This window comes from Numida meleagris, chromosome 5 (genome assembly GCF_002078875.1).
Source record: "Numida meleagris isolate 19003 breed g44 Domestic line chromosome 5, NumMel1.0, whole genome shotgun sequence".
Classification (NCBI taxonomy): Eukaryota; Metazoa; Chordata; class Aves; order Galliformes; family Numididae; genus Numida; species Numida meleagris.
Genome location: NC_034413.1, coordinates 57,507,918 through 57,529,549, shown reverse-complemented (window position 1 = coordinate 57,529,549; position 21,632 = coordinate 57,507,918). Strand labels below are relative to the sequence as shown.

Sequence of the window (21,632 nt, the reverse complement as noted above, 5' to 3'; positions counted from 1 at the left end):
TTGTTTCCTCTTGCTGCACTTCAGCCTCCCCTTCATTCCCCATGCCCACTCTGGGATTCACCTGGCATTATTTTTGCAGAGGTGCTGGCAGGCTCACTGTGACCTGTCTGGCTCGGCGGAGACCTGCTCAGACCTGCACTGCTGCGGAGAGAGCCGCTGGCAGGGTCCATCCCGGCGGGGTGGGAGGGTTGGAGCTGGGGAGGTGACAGGCTCCGGGTCTGCGGTACAGTGAGTCCACATGCTGGGTCCTGCCTGGGGCCGCTGGCTGGGACTGATCATTTTGGTTGCTCGTAGTAAAAAGCAAAAATTAACCCACAAAGAAAAATGAGAAAAATCAGAGAATCATTAGCGTTGGACAAACCACTAAGATCACCTAGTCCAGCCATCAACCCCTCAGCACTGTGCCCACTAGCCATGTCCCTCAGTGCCACATCTGCCCTTTTCTTGAACACCTCCAGGGATAGTGACTCCACCACCACCCTGGGCAGCCTGTTCCAGTGCATTACCATCCTTTTTGAGAAGATTTTTTTTCCCAATATCCAGCCTGAACTCTTCCTTTGCACAAGATATCAACACTGTCGGTCTAAGCTCCCACACTGAAACACTGGGGTCTTTCCAAGTGGTGGCACTTCAGGTCATGGGAACCCAGCAAATCCACTCACCTGGATGCCATCACTTGGTGGCTTTTATTTTTGTTGTTCAGTTCTTGCTGGAATTGTGCCATATATACCTCTTCTCAATAGAACTGCTGGTACTCAGGCTCCCTCTGTCCCACCAGCCGTGTTACTGACCACAATCTTCTATCCCTTTTCCTTTTAAAAGCACTGTAACGAAGCCTTATGTTAGACCACGGGCAGACCTGTTTGACTTACCAAAGAAAATGAAAACCCAGAACATTTTCTCTATGTCCAGTTTGATTTTCTCTTTCCTTTCTGCCAGGTCATTGGCCAAGCCAGAAGGCCCCATGCAGATGCCATATATTTGTGTGTAAGCATTCTAACTACCTTGGGTTTTTCCTACTCTCTTTCTTGAGGGCCTTTGGAGCGTCCCCTTTTGTTGCAGTTGTACTGAGGTATTGTAGTCCTGGCTCTCTCCCTCCTAGTGAAGGAGAAGGCCATCAGAAAGCTATGGAGATGATGGTGAACCCAGATGGGACTTGGAGATGACGCAACAAAGCCGTGCAAAGGTTTTCCTTTGACTCTCTGGGTGGGTGCATCTGTAGTGGCCCCTTTTCACCCCCTTCTGTGTTTGGACGGGGCGTTCATGGAAGCCCATCCCAAAGCTGGGGCTGGTGACTTGTCACCCTGTGCAGATCCTGTGCCCAGGCTGCTCCTGGACCACTGCCATCCCCTTCCAAGGGGCAGGGGATCAGCCCAGCGATGGAAGCACCGCGGGTTTGGGTTAGCGGGAGGGCTGCGAAGGAAGCGGCCCTGCATCTCCCAGCTCTTTATTCCTGTTACCTGAGGCACTGTCTGTCTCCTCAGCATGCAAATTACCCTCTGCTTTGCATCTCCTGTAATTCAAACCGGTGCAAATTGCTTTTCTCTGCTGCCGATATCCGTTTTCTGACCTAGCGTTGAGTTTTGGCCTTCACCCTTTCGGGGCTGGCACCCACTGATCCCGGCTGAGAAAGTGGCCCTTTGTGCCCGGGCTGCTTGGAGGAGCCGGGGAGCTCTGTCTTCCCCGCTGCGAGCCTTTTTGGCCTGTTCTGGTGGGCAGGGATTTCGGGGTGAGGGGGAGGTGAGAGCTCTCCTTGTGCTCGAAGAAAAATGATGAATGACTCTCTTGTGCTTCTGAACAAAACCAGGAAATCGGGGGGCGGGAGGGAGAAAAAAAAAAGGGCAAAAAAAAGGAGAAAAAAAAAAAGGAGGAAATGAGAAACAGTAAAGGGGCCTCCCCTGCCTTCATATAAGCAATCACTCCACAGCATCTGGAGCCCAGTAAAAGGGTTGTTCCCAGGAGCCCTCACACTTGCCAGGCACGCAGATCTCCTCTGCGGGGCTGGCTGCCGCCCGCTGCTGTGCGCAGACCCAGGCTGTGTCTGCACGGCCATCCGTCGGCACCGGAGGTGCACGTGTGTGGAGGGGCTGGATCCGGCCCCGGGACACTGCTGCATTGCTGTCGGCGCAGCCGGAGCACCCGATACGATGTTTGTGCTGGCATGCTGCCCTGTGCCGGCGTCGCGTTACAGCGGTGCGGGCAGCACGATACTCGATCCAGCCTGGAATCCACTGGAGCGCAGGCATCCCTCCTGCCCCCAGAGCATTTTGGACACAGTTGATGTAGCAGGGGTGAGAGCAGAGTGGGTCATCATCCCTTTATCTTTGGGTCAGGTTTTAAGCATCCTCAAGCTGGAGTTAGCATATTTGAGAAACCCAGTGTAAGCTATTTAGTTATGTTGATCATGGAATGGGTTGGGTTGGAAGGGACCTTAAACCTTTTACACGGTCTGATAGTGATAGGACAAGGGGGAATGGCTTTAAATTAAAAGAAGTTGTGGGTGCCCCATCCCTGGAGGCATTCAAGGCCAGGTTATATGGGGCTCTGGGCTGCCTGATCTGGTGGGTGGCAACCAGCCCACGGCAGGGCATTGAATGAGACGGTCTTTAAGGTCCCTTCCAACCCAAACCATTCCGTGATCATCTAGTTCCATCCCTGTGCTGTGCGTGGGTAGGGTTGCCATCCACTAGAATGAGTGGAGTTGTGTAACTCCAGCAGGGCTGGAGATGATGGTACTCCAGCGTGAGCCACCCCTGCCACGTCAAGTGGCCAAGGAGGACCCTGTGCAGTCCTGCTACAGCTTGCTGTGCTGTAGCCACAGGTATGAAGCTCGCTGCCCTTCAGCAACTCACTTGTAGGAAGCTCCATCACTGTTTGTTAAAGCACAAATCTGGTAGGGACTCAACAGATCAACCTCTTCCTCAGCATAACCTCGGTGGTGTTGCAGGTGACTCGCTGTAGAAGGGGCTTGTCTACAGTGGACAGCTGTCCCCAAGGATGGCTCTAAAACAGAAATGGCAGTTCCCGATATAGAGACCCCCACAGGGAAGCTGGTCTCACTGCTGTCCAGCTGGAGACAGTCTCAGTTGATGCAGCTGAGCATCATCATACAGGCACAAGCATCAGCTGCTAATTTGGTTGTAGCTCTTACACCTCATCAAGTCCACCTGAATTTAAGCATTGAAGGGGGGTGGATTTAGCTTGTTTCTTCCTTGTGGGGTGGAGGCTGCAGAGTGAGCCCTTCTTCCCTTCTCTTAATGTGTAAGTCCACAGAGTTTGTTGTACCATGTGTTGTCCTTTGATCTGAGGATCATTTTGGACATGGATGTGATGTCCTCAGCACAGAGTGCTGCTTGGCATGGTCCCACAGTAGCTACACTTAGGAGGGCAGAGGAGAGGGAAAGCTGCCCTGATGGAAGGGGCTGGGTGGTGTGGAGAGGGGACCTTACTAGCTGGGCCCTCTCAAAGGGAGAGAATCTCCCTGTGTGTTTTCCTTGGGGAAAGCTCCTGAGGGAAGCCTGACTCGTCTGTGGTTTCCATAATGCCATGCTAAGGTGTCTCCGTCTCCTGATGTCTTACTAATTTACCAGTGATGACTTTTAGAGTTATTTTTAACAGGCACATTGTGCAATTAATGGGCTTTTTATTGGTGGTAAACAAGCTGAGCGAGTCAAGGATTCTGCCGGGGCTTGACCAGCAGCCTCGCTCCTCAGTGCTGTAGGAATTGCTGATTCTCTTTTCCCTCTGCGCTTCCCAGCCTGATGTATGTGTTGGCTGGGGGACTGCAGCTGCTGGTGGGCTCCCTCCATGCCTGCAGGTCTCACTAGTGTTGTGTGTGCCACCACCGCCATCCAGGCTAACTCCCTGAAAAGTATCGAACTTCAGTGGCCAAGAAAAGAGCGCTGACCTATTTTGGACACTTATTTATATGCAAGTTGCTTCTCTCTGTCTCTGTGAAAAAGCTGTTGTGACTCCAGTACATTTAAAGTTTTCCCCTCCCATAGCTTTTGTTCCCAACAGGATATAATCTAGGACTAACACCTGTATTTTTCAGTAGCCAGAATAAATATCATTTTGAGTCTTTTTTTTTTTTTTTTCTTTTTACAGCTTTCTGTATGAAATGCTTTTGCAAAGCCGGCTCTGTAGCACAGCTCAGCTTTTGGTTGTGCTGTTTCTCATTTTTTATTTTTTTTTACAGGTTTGTTTCTTAACGTTTTTGCTAACAACTCAAAGCTTTCAGAGCAAAATAGGGGAAAAAGATGAAAATATATAGCTGTTGGCACTGGTAATGAGCCAGGGTCATCTAACATAGGATCACAAAAAAAAAAAAAAAACTATGGAAAGCTGTCAGTTTTGATTACTTTTTCTTTAAAGTACAATTTCCTTTAGATACGCTTCCTGTGTATTGCTTTGATGAAATCTTCTCTTGAAAGATCATATTGATAAAAATGGTTTCTTCTGTCTTTTTTTGACACCTAGGCTGTTTTCTGGCTTCATGTGCTGTTGTTTGCAGTTAATTTCTGGTGCCTTTTAAATTGAAATTGTAGTGACTGTCAAAGCTGTATCACAGAAATAATCATGGAACTTGAACAGCTCGGTCAGTGCAGCCATGTGCGCTAACCCTGCCTGGAGACTTGTCATCCTGCGTATTTTATGACTTGTATTCCTACTGTTCACAGCAATAAGCATAAGTTAGACATTTAACCAGCAAAATAACCCAAATGCTGCAGTTACGTTATCCGTACAAACAAGTGAATGTTTCAGTAGTCCATCATATTTCATGATATTTCCTACTACAGTATAGGAGCTTTTTGTGTTTATAGGTTCTTTTTGTCTTTAAGACCTCAAAGAGCAAGGGTGAAAAAATTGGGAGCAGCTTGATTTATGGAAATTGCAAGCCCTTCAGCTTTGCTAGCCAAGCTTGCCAGTTCACTGAGCATACTAGCCTTGTGCTTAACTAGCTGTGTGCCCTAAATACACCAGAACCAACTCTCAGAACGTCAGTGGGAACCTTTACTTCATCGTTGTCTGTAGCAGAGTTTGACCCAAAGTGCATCTGCTAAGGACTAGGGAAGTTTGCTCATTACAACAGTCATGGTATGCGGCTTTTGTGTCTACGTTCCTGTTTTTTGGATTGTCTCTCATGAAATTACCAGGGTCATCTGCAGAGGCAGACACATAGCCATGTGCACACACGTGCTGCTGCATGGATGTGGCTGGGTTTGGGGTGATCCCATCTGGCAGGAGTGCGGTGCTGGCAGGTGCCTTAGTGCTGGCTCTGAGCTCCCAGGGCTGGTGACTGGTCTGTGTGTGTGGTCTATATCCAAAGTCAGGGGGCAGTGGAGGGCTGGAGGCAGCCCCTATGATACAGCAAGGGGGGGAGATTTTCAACCTGTCCCCGCAGGACAAGTCTGTAGTCTCTGGTCTGGGACCTTGTACTGGTGCAAAATTGTCCTGAGAAGTTGAGGGTCTTCTTTGACATGGTATGGCCAAGTGGAGGCCTCCATGTTGTATCCTGGGGTTTGAATGCAAAATACTCTTCAACTTGCAGAGGTTCATGTCTGCTTATATTTTGTGACTCCGTGTTAAAAGCATTTGTGAAGCTCCCCTGAGAGGAGGCAGGTCTGGAGAGGAAACTAGCTGCTACTGCTGTTGAGTTTGGCTAATGAGAACTGGCTGTGGAGAGACCAAATTGACCCCTGCAATGCACAATGGAAAGTTTTTTGAATATTTCGCATGAGTGCCAGGGGTTTCAGTGGGCACTTCTCTTCTTTCAGTAGAACGCACCTAAGTGACCAATTGCTCTGACCGTGAGATCACGTTGGGGGATACTTCAGATCCCCCCTTTTTCAGTGCTCAGCCCTCATGTTTCCTTTGTGTCACGTATCAGGCCTGAGGCCACAATTTCCCTGCACTGAAAGCTCATGGCAATGTGTTTGCCTCCACACCTCACACACCAAAATGGCATTTGGGTAGGCTTTACCAAAAGCTGTTTGGGGAAAAAGTGTTGCTGTTCTAGGTGGTCACTTTCTTATGGAGGCTTGGATTGCCTGAGCATCGGTGTTCTTTTTTTTTTTTTTTTCCCCCCGCTATTGCTGCCACCATATTTGTCTCTAAGCAGGAGGGCAGATTAAATCACGGCGCGCCTCCATTAATGTACAAGCGTGGCAGCTCCCTTAAATTTCATATTAGTTATTTTTCATGTGGTGAGTAATCATGCTCACAGATCCAGAGGGTTGAAGAAAGAGCAATGCAAAAAAAAAAAAAAATTGCTGTATATGCATTTCAGAACTCCCTGTGGAAGACTATTTAATTAGTTTTAATGAGCTGGCTGGTGTGCATGCACGTGTGCGTGCTTTCACCACTTCTCTCCAGCTAACAGGATCAGAATTGCTCATGCAGGTAAATTGGATGAGTATGTGGGGGAGATGTTTGTGCAGTTGCAGATTGCCGGTCTGAAGCAGACTTTACCTATTCTGTAATGGGAGACCTCCATCACAGAGGTGAAGCGGTTGGTAGTGCAGGCAGTCAGGTTGGAAGCAAGATTTGTGTCTTCATCCCTCCTCACCTAAGGAGCTGGGAACAGAATGTCTTTAGTACGAGAGCTGCTGGCTGCAGAGTTGTATCAGGTCTCGGGGCATGTGCCACTAAGCTAGAGGAAGGTTTGAACTGAATTGAAGATGTGCACTGAGATCTCAACCTCACTGACTGATCAAGGCAGATAACAAGCATTGGGTTTGCATCTTGCTGCCTCTCAGTCATCCCCCCCGCCTGGTTTCCAACCTTTCATTGCCAGTGACAGCCCCAGACTGTTTGTGTGCAATTTAACTTCCTTGCAGGATTGACAGCTGTGGGTCAGTACTCTGTTTCCAGGAGGGACCAGGCTGGGTAGAGAGCCGTGTTGAGTGGGGTGGCCATTTTAATGAGGGATTTCTATGTGCTTTTTTTAAATTAACCTTTGTTTTCTGTCAAGAAAGCTGTCCCGAGGCATGACTTAGCGAGGCAAACATGCTCAGACAAAGGGAGCATTAAGCCTGCACAGAGGGAGGGGAGAGGGTTACACCTCTAATTACTTTGTGTGCATGTAATTTTTTTCCCCTCTGGTGACTGATGGGTCATGAAAGGACTTGCTGGGGTTGATGTGTGATTCACTGGGGCAGAACACGTTCTTGGCTGACGGTGCGGGCTGTCTGGGTGCTCAGGGCAGGCAGTGCCGTCGCACGGGTGTTGCTCACGCCTGAGTCAGCACTTGTGCAGTGCAGCTGGAGTCAGAGAAGGAGGGGTTCTGAACTGCTTTCAGGTGACCCTATCCCTAAATAAGGACACACAAGCAGGGAAAATGAGATCAGTGACAGCAGTTTCCAAAGCACCCAACTTGCTATCCCATCTTCTGGTCTTCATGTCCAACCCTGGAGCTTGTGGTAGACAGCTGGGCTCTCCTTACCAAAATGAGGACAGCAGTTGGCTGGGAGGAGAGTTGGTCCTCACAGTGTTCATGTGGGAAGCATAGAGAGGGAGGAAGGGGAACTGGGGCAGGAGTGGAAAATGGTGGATGAACAGTTGTGGGGATGGAGTGCTGAGGAGAGGAGAAGCTGGGGCTGCCCAGGAAAGGAATTTTTTAGAGTGGGACATGTACTCGGCCTCCAGGCCAGTGAGTTAGGAGGGCTTGGTGGTGAGTTGAGTGTCTGGTTTTAGGCAAATGGTGTGATGTGGAATTCAAGGAGGAGCTCCAAAGCCTGTGAGCTTGGCTCTGAAGGATCCCACTGAACAGAATGCATTCTTAGCTTGATTTCTGTCAAGCTTTTGGATCCATTGAGCAGCTCCCTGCTGGTGAGGTGGTGCAGAGATTTGAGATGGTTTCCTCCCTGGAAGTTTGGTGGAAATCCCTGGTCAGGTAGAGGAGCAAGGCTCTGTTAGTGTCTGCTTGGAGAGACAGGCTGCACTATGAGTTCAGCTTCCATATTAGACATCACAGCATCTACGCAGGTGCTAGGCCACAAGGTGCGTTGCACTCTGTTCCTGCAGTGGCTGTCTGTCCCTCTGGGAAGCAATGCTCTTGCTGCACCATTGCAGCTTTTGGCTGTTGTTGGGACAGGGCTAGTACTGAGTGACATCTCCAAAAGCAAGTTCAATAGGCCTTACTGCTGGGTTTCTTTCCTCTGCTTTTGCAGTGTTTCCTTGGTTTTGCCAATTCCTATTTCCTGCTGGGAGATGATCCCACAATCTAATAAATCTCACTTCCTGTTTTAGAGAAAATATTTGTCAGCAGATTTTTTCCTCTCTCCTATGAATATCTCTTGCATTGTTTTCATTAATTTGTCTCCAGCAAGAAGGAATGAGCGTTTTTGCCATTTCGAACAAATTCCTTGCCCAGACAAAGTGGGGAAATCTGTCTCCAGTGTCACCCGTTTGGCAGAGAAGAGCTGTGGGAACCAAACCATGGAAGTTCGGTTGCATCTTACAAATTGCAACAGGGCTGTAAGGGAGTACTTTATTTTATTTTGAGGGGGTGGGGGGGGGGGGGGAGAGAACCTGTCTGGGAGTCCTTTAATTAAACAGAACAGAGGGACTGCAGCAAACCACCTCTTTTGCAGGAATCCCTTTTGGCTTGAAAGGAATTATTCATGCCGTTACGCAATCCATGTTGAATTTTCAATTTGTCACAGTTTTCCCCTGCCCCCTTTTTGTCCACCAGCCCAACCAGGCTCCTGCTGGGTCCCTTCATTGACTAATGTGCTTTAGAAAGAGTCTTAACGCGTACGTACAGTCCTGATCCGGCAGCCCTCGTGCGCTGGGAGCTCTGCTTGGCGCGAGTGGCTGCGGTGCAGATGCAGGTCGAGAGTCCCTCCCAGTGTAGGGTTACCCCGCCAGGAGGGAGAGCCATCATTTTTCAGCCCGAATTCTTTCCTGAAAGGCTGCGGTTGCCTGGTGTCTCAGCTTCCCTCTGTGGATCCGTGTGGGAAAGCCACTCGCATTTCTCAGCCATTCACATTCCTTGCAGGAGGAAACCTCAGAAGCAGAGGTTTGCGGTCCTTTGGACTCGTAACCTGAGTGTGGTCCCAGAGCTCAGGGCCTTTGCTGCAGTAATAGTGGCTCTGAAAGGCGATGGCTGAGCTCGGTGTTTCATTTTGCTCAAACAGTTCAGACATGGGATGGAGCTGTTGCAAATGTCGTAGCATTGTTGTGAGGAAAAAAGATTTCTCCTGGCTGTGCTGTGCTGCTGCGGGAGCTCCTGATGGCCTTCACCATCCTCCAAGAGCAGAGTGGGGTCTGAGCTGCGGGCAATGCCCGTACCAGCCTGCGTGGGCAGCACCCACACGCGTGCTGGCTGATTCATGGCGGTGATGCAAACAGCTGAACTGCCAAGGGATGGGGTAGCGTGGGCTCTTCATTCTGCTCCTCCCATGCAGTGCTTTGCAAGGATCAGTGGAGGGAACTGAAGATTGCGAAGATAGCTCTTGCCACTCATGTTTTCTTTTGATTACCTGAAAGCTTAAGGAGGAGAAATAATTGGCTTGCCCTTCTTGTTTCCAGGATGTTCATGCTTTGGAGATGCACCAAGGTAGTGGCATATGGATGTCTAACAGAGATTGTAGTCGGGGGCTGAAGAACGATTTAAAAAATAAATCCAAGCAGAAAAGAGCCAATCGGAGGCCTTCCCTAAGACACTTTTGCTGCTCTCCTGTAGCCATGCAGACCTTGAATCCAACACCCCCACCTTTCCCTATGCCTGTTACTAATTCCTCCTGCTGCAACAAGTGCCGCAGCCCCAGCTGCCGAGAGCAGCCTTGGTCTGTGCTTCACCCCTGCCCCTCCCTGAGGCCCTGGACGTGCTGGTGCCTGCATCCTCCTGCTGCATCCTCCAGCCTGACACAGCTTCTTCCTTTCTCGATCATTTTTGAAGGGATAGAGATGGGATGTGGTGGTGGTGGTTGTTTAGGTACATCAGCCTTGACAGTGTTTGTAACTGTCCCTACCAGAGAACAGAAAACTTGCAAGAGCAGATCCTTCCCTATTAAAATCTGTCATGCCATGTTAACTCTATAAGGAGGACAGCTGAGCAATAAAGTGCAAACGTGGTCATTGTTTAGCTCTTGCGCTCAGTAATGACTTCTATTTCTCGTTTTAAAGCAGCGTACTGGCTGTCCCATTTTGAGCCTGGCTTCCTTCCAAATGAGCCGTGTGTGTGGGCACGTGTGGATTATCTTTGTCTCTATGGCTACCCTGAAAACTTTCGAACCAGAACATTCACTGGAAGGATTGAGCTCGCAGATACTGTTTTTTCTATGGCTTTTGTGAAACAGTTGCTGGGTGGTGGGACTTCACCTTGTTTGTGTACTGATGGGCGACAGTAGGAACTCAGCTGCTATCAGACATCAGAGAGCCAACAGTCTCTTAAGTACAGTCTCAGGAGAAAGCTACATTTTAAGAAGAAACACAAACACCCTCAAGCTTTGCTAGATCTGTCACTCCAGTGCATTGATATTCATTAGGTCACTTTTACTAATTACCTGTTCATCTGTACTTAGGGGCAGTTGATGGTTTGCTGATGGGTCCCAGCTGGAAGCTGTAGAGCATGAGAAAAGTGGACCTTGTGACTCGCATGTGGGCAAGAGGGGTTTGGTTATCATGCCCAAGAGCTCTGGTTTGCTGAGGTTTTAAGTCATTTTGGTGATCGCTCAGGTCCCATGTGGGATGGAAAAGTGTTCTCTGAGGGTTAAATGTGTGATTTTTAGAATTACTGCATTTAAGCTATTCACTGGTGTGTACTTGCTAAGTGCTGCTGTCAACATCTTGAGAAGATAAGTAACAGCAGTTACAAATATCATTATTACAAGTTTTGGCTTTTTCAGGCACCTCCCCAGTAGGGGACTTAAAGAAGTATCTAATTAATGTTTCTGACTGTAGGAGATCGCTTGCTGAGACTCTTGTTGCAGAGATGTCTGTCTTCATGGCCTCTCTGGAGCTTATATCCTAGCAAGCGCCATCTCTGCTCCCCTCCTGGAGGTCACACATTCTGCCGGGAGGGTGAGGAGCTAAAGTGGGGGGGTAGCAGGGCAGGTGTCTTATGGACCAGCTTGTGATATCTCATTTCCTCAAGGTGTTAGGTCTTCCATCTAAGAGACCTCCTTAGGACACTCATTGGCTTGTCTCGCACCATCGGTTGGGCTTCCGAAATCCTTTTTTGTTTCTCTGCCTTGTCCAGTCACAATAGCACACAGCCGCTGTCTGGCACCAGGAGTTCTTGCCCCACTGAATTCCTCTGCACTAGGTTGGACTTCAGGGATGGATCACGCTCAGGAAGGAAAGATGTGGTGCTAAGTGAATGTATAGTCTCTTGTCAATCTTTCTAGACTGTGGGAGTCAAGTCTTCTACAAACAAAAATAATCAAGATTTTTCAGCCTATTTTTTTAAACAAGCAAGTGGCGACATTTCCCATGTTTCAGTCATTCCATTGCATGCCCAGTGTAATAATCTTTCAAGTCATTTGAACTGTTTGTTATTCATTTTGTGAAAACTGGCAGAGAGGAGAGACCCTTTTAATACTTTGAATTTGACGTCAAAGAACTGCATGGGAAGCATTCCTCCATGCCAGCCCCCTGGACTGCTGGCCTCCTTGGTTCTGCTCCCTGGAGGACATGCTAGTGCATTGTCACTGTGGGCAAAGGAGCTGCTGAAACTGGCCTCATGCTTTTTTTTTTTTTTTTTAAATGCTTGAGAGTATTCTGTGAGGGGTCTGGACATATGAATGCAATTCATAGAATAGGTTGAATTGGAAGGGGCTCTTGAAGGCCATCTGGTCCAACTCCCTGCTATGAACAGGGACACCTGCAGCTCCATCAGGTGCTCAGAGCCCCTCCAGCCCAATCTTGACCGTGTCCAAGGATGGGGCGTCCACCACCTCTCTGGGAAACCTGTTGTTTCTTTCTGCCTTCTCAAACCTTTTCTGTCCTCTCCTCCAAATGGTTCTTCTGCTGCTGAAGTCCAATTCCTTTTCTCCAAGCCTTTCTTGATCATGCAGCTCAGCACAACCCTCAAGTTCAGGGTAATCTGCTACAGAAACTGCTGCTGTTCCCAGCGGGTCTTCCAGGTGGGGATCCTTGTATAAAATGTGTTTGGACTGGTGCCTATTTGGCATGAGAGCAGAAAGAAGGGCAGGGTCACAAGCTAATGTTGTTCCAGTGCAAGAGACAGTGCCGGCATGGGGGGAGGGATAGGGGAGAACAAAGGAAAGAGTGTCTTTAGCTGAAATAAGAGTGCTGTTGTTTGAAGCCAGGAGTGAGATAGTATTAGGTATAATTGAAGTAGTGGCATAAGTGGTGGAGAGAAGGCAAAAGAACACGGGGATAGCTGCCTCTGGACATCTGTACATGAACAAACAGCTGTCCTAGGAAGAAATTACCCGGGTTGGGAACTGGTTAGGGCAGGTTTACTGAAGTGCAAGAGATTGCATCATGCGGTTGCAACTTTTTTTTCCTCCCTCCCTGTAGGCCATCTGGGGATTTCCTAGCTGATCCTGTTCATGCTCCTTCCCTGGGCACTTCAGATCTCTGATAGATGCTTGTGAACAGCTGTGGTGGAAGAGCATAGACCTAGCCTAGCTCATTAAGGGAAAATGAGTTCAGAGCAACTAAGGTGATTTGGGAGCATTAATCACTGCCTTCAGTGGGAGATAAGGGTTGTTTTTCGATAGGCCACTGCAATGAAGGCGTGATGGATCTAGTGAGGTAGGCAGATGGCTGCTATCTTCATGGAAGCAGTGAAATAAGATTCTCCATTGCCCTTGGCAAGAGTCCTTTGCCCTGCTGCATTGCTTCAGCAAAGCACTCTCATCTCCCAGTCATTAGTCATCCTCTTGTTATTTCATTTTGTGGAAGAGATTTTAACCAGCTGAGGAGATAGGGCAGCACAAGAGAGCAGGCTGCCTTCCTATACCACTGTACTGTTGCTTTGTCTTTGCCTTGTTCTCCTTCCAAACCCATGGCCATTATGACCATACAATGGAGAGCAGGCAAGAACATTCCTTATGGTGAGAGGAGCAGCCAGTCTGGACTTGTGCAAGTCTAGTTGCCTCATCCTGGAATTACACTATCCATTGTGGAAAAACAAGAGCTGGAGTCGGGAGTCCGGGACTATTCCTGGCTTTGCTACTGACGCCAGTATGATCTTGAACAGTTGACCCTCAGTTACTCCAGCTTCTCTGCTCTGTTGTAAGCATTGAGATGGTGCAGTGTTGGTTTCAGAGTGCTTTGAAATCTTGATGCATTTGAGGAGGACGAAGGCCTCCAAACCAGAGCCTTGTTCACAGTGCAGCCTCTGAGTTGGGCAGGCCAGGAGGACCAGCAGTACCAGGTGGACTTGAGAAGCTCCGTTTCAGGACCTGAACCTGAAGATCCTTATTAGCTAATCCAGCCATGAGGCAATGAGATAAGAGGTGAGCTGTGTATCCCTAGAGGCCTGGCTGTTTTTATTTTGAAGAAGGATTTGGGAGACAAGATTATCTCTAAATGGGTTTGTTCAGCAAATTGTATGCTGGGACTCCGTTGTCCTCAGAGGACCTCAGGTCAAAGTGGTCATTTTCGGTGATAACAACAACATCTGACTCTCTTAGATGTGGAATCAGATTTACGACTTCTAGGAGGCCATGTGATCTTTGCTCCCAGAGTCTTGAGGTTCTTGCAGGCCTGAACCTCGGTCTCTGAAGCTCCTCACCAACTGGGAGCAGCACTCTCCCCATAAGCAGAGAGCTCATCACAGCCTGACTTTTCTTAAGGGCAAGCTGGAGACTACCGTTGTCTCTTGTGTGCCTAGGCTCACGTACGTTTTGGCACGTACACCTCTTTGATATGAGAAATGACTGGGTTGAGAAAATGCAAATGGCTTCTGCAGAATTGCTGATTCTTATTTTATGGGAGGAAGAAGAGACGCACCCAAATTTTTCCTGAAAGTCCTGAGTTTGAGGAGTGCCTAACCTCAGCCACACTCCATAACCACCGTGCCTGGTGCCAAACAAGAGCAGGAGTTTTTCAGCAGGTAACAAGGTGATATGGTGAGGTGTGTTTGGTGCAGGCAGGCAGAGGCAGCTGTCTCTCTGGGGGTTTTGCATGGGGTCAGCTTTGCTTAATCTGCACTGCCTGAGATAAAAAGCAAGTCAGCCACACGGATCTGGGTTAATGCCTGGGGTTGTCTTGGTTTGGGCAGCTGCAGTGCATTGAGGCTTCTTGTGAAGAGGCAATCCTTGGAGTGAGGCACATGAGGTAATTGCCACAATCCTCTTCCTCTCAGGTTTCACAAAGCAGCTCCTGCCTTTTCAGGGCTGATGAGAGAAAGAAACCTCTTGCTGCTTTGTTTTTTTTTTTCTTTTCATTTAGCCTTTATGTGCGGAGAGGACAGCATGCCAAAAAAAAAAAAAGTGGGGTTATTTATATGGTACTAAAAGCACAGTGTCAGAGCAAGGGACTTGAACCTAAATATCTGTTTGGTGTGGCTGTCCTTGCTATGGTTACAAGGATTTCCTTTTATCTGCTGGATTGATCTAGCAGTCGTAGTCTCAAGGATGGGAATTTTATGATCCTTTTTTATACATTGGGATAAAATGACTTCCTCAAGGTCTCTTAAGGAGGGGGGAGCAAAGTAGAAGAGCTTGAATCCAGTTCTTTTGAATCCCAGCTCATGAACTTGGCCCTGAGACTCTTTATGGGACCTTCCTGATGTCAGGGGTAACTACTCTGAAGTCAGCTATATTGCTTCAGTGTAAACTACCTTAAGCAGATTACAACCAGAGCCTCATGAGCTGTTTTCAAGGGCTTTACTGTGAAACACAGCACACAAAAATTGGAACGGGAGCAGAAACAAAGGCACTACTGAAAGCAAAGCTTTTTGACCTCACAGTCAGTAACAAAAAGAGCACTGGGACTCTTCTGTCTACCAGCATTCATTTTTGTCTTAGTCTTATTCATTCTCTTTCATTTGTGTTTTCCATTTTTTTGGATAACATTGGTTTTGATGAAGAAACATGCCAGAGCCTGTGACTTCCATAACAAATGCATTCATTGGGACAACTTGCCTGACTCTTGCTCAGACAGACCAAGGATGGGGACATGAGTATTAAGACACAGATGATCTAATGATCTTCAGTGAAGGGCTTTTGTGGTAGTGTTTTTGTATGGTTGTGGTTTTTTTTTTTAATACTAAATCACGGGCAAGATTTGAGTGCCAGTAGATCATGTGAGCTGGTAGCACTGTAATCCTGGCCCACAGCAGTCTAAAGACATGCAAGGCAAGGTCTGTAGGAAAGGGAAATCTCTTATTAAGATACTAGAAGAGCTTTTGGGTGTGCAAGTAGAAGCCTGAAACAGAGATGGCAATGTCCAAAGCTGTCTTCAGTTTGAGAGCAAATATTTTGACCTTAATGAGATATACAGGTATGAATTACCTATCTGATCAACATGTGAGTGGGCTTATATAAAAAAATAAAGTGAAATTAAGGTAATCACCTCCTGTAGGAAATAAATAATTGAACCATCTGTTAAGCACAGGGCTTAGCTATGAGGAGGTGGGAGAGAATGACTAGGCAATAAAACCAATGCCTCTGGTGAAACCAGGATTTCTAGTATCAAGCAGAATTACAAATTCTTATTATTTCCAAATTGAGGATGGGGACTGAGGCCAGAGGCTGCCCAAATCAAGAGATTTTTCACTGCGTGGTAGCTGAGCTGTGGGACTCCTTTCCAGAGGATGCTGTGAACAGTCAAAATTTCTATGCTCAAGGGGAAACTGGGGAAGTTAGTAGGGGGTGGGGTGGAATTCTACTGAGGGATTACTAAATGCACAGAAACCAGCTCTAGCTTAGGAAGCCAATGAGCTGACAGTGGTTGTGCTGCATGGAAGTGTTGCGTGCTGTCCTGCTCTTAGTCCTCTATATCCACTTTTGGCTAAGCGTGCCTGTAATCTGAGAGTTGCTCCTGTGATGGGCTGATTGTGTTCAGAGATAAATGCTGGTGGTAGGACCATTTGAAGGTATTTTCAGAATATCTAAGGAGATGGCAGATCATCTAAGTGCCTCGGGAAATAGCCATGGGAGCATAGATAAAAGAGCTGCAGGCTGTGAAATGAGAGGTGGCAGAGGTTGTGTGGATGGATCTCTATGTAATGTTATTAGAAAGATAAATGTTTCCAAAATAATATTACTGTGGGAGCTCAGGAATGTATCTCTATATCTAGGAATACACATTGGCAAACACATTGTATTAATAAGGTAAAACAGATATTCCTGGATGTAATAGTACAGATTTTTTTTTTTCACTAAATAGTAACAACACCAGCAAATGGAGGTACTATTTTAGGTTTTGTTTTGGTAACTAGTGTTGATGTTACAGAAGGGCCTGGTTGTACAAAGGAATCTTGGACTTAGTGCTCATAAAATGGATTCCTTTTACATTAAATGGAAGCCTAAACAAATGTCGGTCTGGAACTAAGATACTTGTCTTTGAAAGGGCAAACTTTGAAAACTGAAAACAAAACCAAAAACCACACCTGGCTAGTGAAGTCATCTGGGCAGAGAAGCATGGGAACGTGAGAGTGGAGGATGTGGAGCCTTCCTCCAGTTCAGAGGTGTGGGAATTCACTGAGCCGGGGATCCCACGCAAAAGGGGAGTACTCAGTAGGAAAGGGCTCCAGGCTGAGGCTGGTGGCTAGCCACCTTAAAAAGGATAGCTGGGATTAAGCACAGCATCTGTAAGGAATGGAAAAGTAGACTAATCAGCAAAAAAAAAAAAAAAAAGCATTGTCTTAGAGGTCAGGAGGGGTAGGGATGGAATGAGAACTGCCAAAAGTCAAGCTGCGTTAGGCCTGGCAAAGGAAATTAAAACAAATAGCAACAGGTTTCTCAGCTATATAAATATTGAAGCTGCTGTGCAGGAAGGACTAAGTGGAGGTTAAAGATGATCTAGGTATGGCTCCAGAATGAACCAAACTTTATTTCAGTTCTCGGTGCAGTTGGAGGGGATGAAGACATGGAAACTTTAAAAGTTAATGGAAAAAACAGGAGACAAACAACTAAATTAATTGAAATTGGTTGGAGAGCAGAGGCCAGGAACTTCCTGAAGCGAACAGGACAGAAATTTGCAGCGTCATGAATGAGGATTCCTTGGTCATGATGGTAAACAGCAGCCAGGGACCCATTATTTGGGCTCTCCAAAGGAGATTCAAGCACAGGTCCCCTCAGTATGACCTCAGTAGTAGATCCTGTAACAGATCTGAGGGAAAGAGTAATTAAAGATTTGTAGGTAATGTTGAACAGTTGGAATGCACTGGGAACTAAGCAGAGGCAGAACATTCTGGGCTGAGGCACCTACTTTGCCTGAAAAATGATTTTTCATTTACAAATGAAACAACCCAAACCAGCAAACTGCAGTGCTGGCATGAAGGGCTTCGGCACTTGGTTGCACTGAGTTGGGATCATTGCTGTGGAGAGCAAGTTCAGGAAAACTTCAAGGGAAGTGAGCTAAAGGGGTGACAGTGTCAGAAACAGCATAAAATGCAATAGTGCAGTGCTGAGGCTTGCAACTGGAGACTGGGCTAGAGACTTTGAGCAGGACTCTTTGCAAATCCCAGTCTCACCCAAATCCATAGAGGAGCCTCCAGTGGGGGGAGGGAAGTGTTAACCCCCTCTGAAAGCAGCTGGCAAGCCTGGGACTGCAGTCATGAGCTTGGAAAAAAAAAATGGCTGTGGGCCGGCGCAGGTGCAGGGAAGAGCTCCAGGGGAGCGGGAGCCTGTGTGGTGAGGAGAGCTTGGCAGGGGAGGACTTGGCTGCTCCCTCATGATACGGGAGGGAAACAAAGACAGGGAGAGGAAAGAGCACTGTGAGCTAGAGAGGAGTGCTGGCACGAGGACAGCATGCCATAACTCAGCCCTAATAATATCCCATCTGAAAACATGGCATCTCCTGCTGGCTGGAGTGCTCTCCTTCCAGGACATCTCCATGTGGCACCTGGAGGGCAGGGCAGCAGCTTTCCTGTTTCTATTGGGTGATACCATGTGGCTGATGGCATGGGCTGATTCAGTGCCTTGCAGGACCACCAGGGATGAGTTTTTATCCCTTATGCAAAAACTATAACGATCTTTTAGTTCTCTTGCCTGTTCTCCTTACTCTTATCATTGCCCGGGGGAAATGTAGAGCTGACCTTGCCATGCCAGTGTTCCTCCAGCTTGGCAAAGTCACGGGAGAGTAGTTGTTAAAGATCAATATTTATCCACCAAATGCAAAATAAAATCTTGCTCCCAGAACTTGGGGTTTGGTTCAAAGAGCAGTTGGATCTATGCTAAAGTAATGCTCCAGTTTTGCAAGAAGTGCTGAATTTTCAAAGGAAGTGGGGCTGTAGAGGTTTTTGCTGCTTTTGTCAGTACTGTTGTCTAGGTGCAGGACCTCAGTCTGCTGTCTGTTTTCTTTTTCAATTTTTTTTAAATTGTAACAAACCAAGCAGCATGACGTACTCTGTCTTAAAGCAAATTTTCATGTATTTGTTTACTGAGATTTTATTGCTCAGCATTTCAGGATAGCAGAAGTACCCTGTGTTTATTTTCTGTAGGCTCTAGAGTTTGTCCTGCAGCGAAGCTGAATTACTCTAGCTTTAGTGAAAATAGAAGCGAGGGAATCTATGCTTTGTGACCTTAAACTTCCAACAAAAGGGGACTTAGGGGCAGGGGGATAGAGAAATGGCAAATGCCTAGAAAGTGAATATTTGCCATGGGGAAGCTGGGCAAGTTTTCTTTTAAGCAACACTCTTATACAATGCCAAAACAGGTAATGTGATAAAGTTAGGAAGCCCTTGATAGTGAAATTATCGCTCAAGAGGAAACATCAGGTACATCCTTGGAGGCCTATGGCCCCTGACAGAAACAGGGAAAGGATAGCTGGCATCTCCGATACTTTAATTGCAAATGAAATGGAAGCTGGCAGGAAAGAAACTGAGATGTTTCCTACCTTGAAGGTCTCCAGGAGGTTCCTCCCCAGCTTATAGTGGTTCTTTGTAGATTGCTGTGGGGTAACTTATTCCTGTGACATAATGAGGGTTAGTTTTTACGCATTTGCTTCTCCCCATCTCTGAGCTCCCTGGTGTGGCTGTGCTGCATTTGAGGCGAAGGGGCAAGGTGTACTTCAAGCTATTTATGACTCACACAATGGCTTCATTCTGGGAACATCCCAGGGAAGCTGATGGTTCTTTTGGCTCCAAATATTCATCAGCATCCTGCCATTTTCCAGTTAATTTGCCTGGATTGCTTCTCCGATGACTCCTCACACTTTCCACCACCTGATGCTCTATTAAGAGTTTGTTCCTTTGTTTCTGGGGCTGTTTTGCTGTATCAGAGCTGTGTTGTTTCCTGTCTGATTCAAGGATTTATGCTAACCTCATCAGTCATGGCAGTGGATCAAGGCAGCTTTTGTGAGCAATCAGCATCTGGAGACCTCCATTCCACACAGCTCCACAGTAGCAGGTCTCATCTGAGCACTGCCCATTCTTTGGTGGAGGTACTTGGTTCAGGGGCCAGCCCATGCAGCATCAAGTCTTCTGGATGCATCCAGCTCTGGTGCTCTTGGCTTTCTTTTTTAGTTTTATGGCCAAAAGGAAGGTGCGTTGTCCTCATGCCTGACTCCTGGTCCGGCTCAAATCCCATGTTTTTACCATATGAATTCCTGTTTTAACTTGAAAATCACAACAGGAGAAGCTACCACAGCCCTCTTGTAAACTGTAACAATGGCTGATTAATTGGATTATCCATGTAAGTATAATCCAGTAAATAGTTTTTATCTCCGGAACAGTTTTGAATTTGGAAGAGTTGTGGATTCCTTTTCAGTCTTAGTATACTTAACTATAGGTGAAAAAATGTTTTCCCTGATGGCTTTTTTTCTTCTTATCATCTTATCTCTCCAGTTTATCCTATGGAGATGCATCATGCAGCTTGATCTGTACATCATGCATACACAGAAGCAGCAAACACAGCTGGCAACCCACCCAACTCCTGTTCTTTGCATGCTGGGTGATGAGACCCAGGGTGGAGGACCCAGTTTGTTCCCAGTAAAACTGGACCTGCCAGCTCTGCTGCTGTTTGTTGTAACAAGTCCGACTCTCTGAATTTGTCTTAATGTTATTGCAGGTGTTAAATGCCACCTGTTGCTGCTGACTCTAAACCCTTCCCTGCAGGGCTGCCTGCCTGCTGCTCCTCCAGGCATGCTTTTTAGGTGATGCAGGAAGAGATGTACAGAAAGCAGCCTCTACCTCAGCTGATGCAGTTTTAGGGATGCCCCTGGTCTGGAAGAACTTGATGCTGAACGGACCCTTACCTGCACAGAGACCAACTCAATAAAGCTGATAGGAGTAAGATCAGCCTGACAATTTTCTTACCCTACGTTCAGTAGTAAAAGTCCAAAATGCAAATATACATGTGAGCACATATGGCTGAGACTGTCCATCTTGAGGTCTGCTCAGTTAAAACTGGGCGTATCTGTTTGCCAAGAGCAACACATTTTCCCTTTAACCCTTGGCAAGCCTTCCAGCTTCAGCCTGGCTGATATCATCGCTGTCTGCTCGATGAGGCAAAACATGTTCCTAGCAGAAGAGAAGTGGCAGAGAGGCTGTGGCTATGCTTTGTGAAAGGCAGAGACAAGGTGAGGGAGAAAACAATTAGCAAATAGCAAGTGTTTTGGTGTGGAGTTGGAGAGTGGGTTTTGTCATGTTTTCAGTGGTAAATAGCCAGTTAATCAATGCCAGATCATCTGCTGGACATCTTAATTACTTCAGCCTGTGCCAGACACTGATATCCTTGAAACCTGAAAAATCCCATTAGAAGGTGCTTTCACTGGGACCCAGCCAAGGTGCTCTGCAGGCTTTTGAGAAAGAGCAGCCCATGACAAGAGCGTGCTGATGAGCGGGAGCTGCCATGGTGGTGACGGGGTGGCACTGTGAAGGTCTCCAGTCATGTTGGAGTCCCACACAGCCCGTCACAACCTGGTGACGAATCCCTCGTGAGCTTGCTCTGGGGTGATGTCCCAGCTCTCAAACTGGGCAGCAGTAAGAACTGCTGCTGTTTTCCATGTGCTTTGGCTTTGTTCCTTTGCCCTTGGCTTGTGCCAAGGCCTTCTGTATTTGTGAAAAGGTTGGGCATTTTTCTTTCTCTTTAAAGCAGAGGTGTCCTGGCCCCCAGCCCCTTGTGAGGGCTGCAGTTGATTTCAGAGGTGTGATGGAGACCTGTGTGACAGGCAGCAGGTGTGTGTTGCTTTCTGAAGGTCATGGCTTGATGAAAGTAAAAAATCTACATCTAGTAAAAAAAGTAGTAGAGAAATTCATAGAGAATAGGTGAGTATGAAGTATGGAAATGTGTGCAGCCTCTGACTCAGGAAGTCCCCAAACCATTGTTTTTTCAGAAGCAGAAAGAAGGGTCAGTCCTTGTGCTCCCCCTAACATCTGCTGCTGACCATGGCTCTAGCTGCTGGTGGTGGTCCTGTACTGGAAGAACATATTCCTTGGCAGTGAGACACAAAGAAGAGTCATGTGTTGGGGCTTCCAACAAGCTGCGTGCAGCTGGACAGACCTGCTTGTCCCTCTGCCTCTGCATGGGCAAACATCTGTC

The 21,632-nt window shown here is 47.3% G+C and overlaps 1 protein-coding gene across 3 annotated transcripts in view; it reads left to right on the top strand.

Moving 5' to 3' along the window:
* IGFBP2 (insulin like growth factor binding protein 2) overlaps positions 1-21,632 on the top strand; it is a 54,939-nt gene that overhangs the window by 12,430 nt on the left and 20,877 nt on the right. Inside the window, exon 1 of one of the 3 annotated variants that reach the window (XM_021398622.1) lies at positions 3,183-3,261. The exons of 1 other annotated variant lie outside the window; for it this stretch is intronic. In XM_021398622.1, the coding sequence (XP_021254297.1) occupies positions 3,258-3,261 (4 nt within the window). In that variant the 5' untranslated portion in view covers positions 3,183-3,257. Of the gene's footprint in view, positions 1-3,182; positions 3,262-13,070; positions 13,437-21,632 lie in introns of those variants that run through there. One more of the 3 variants, XM_021398623.1, reaches the window with a different exon arrangement.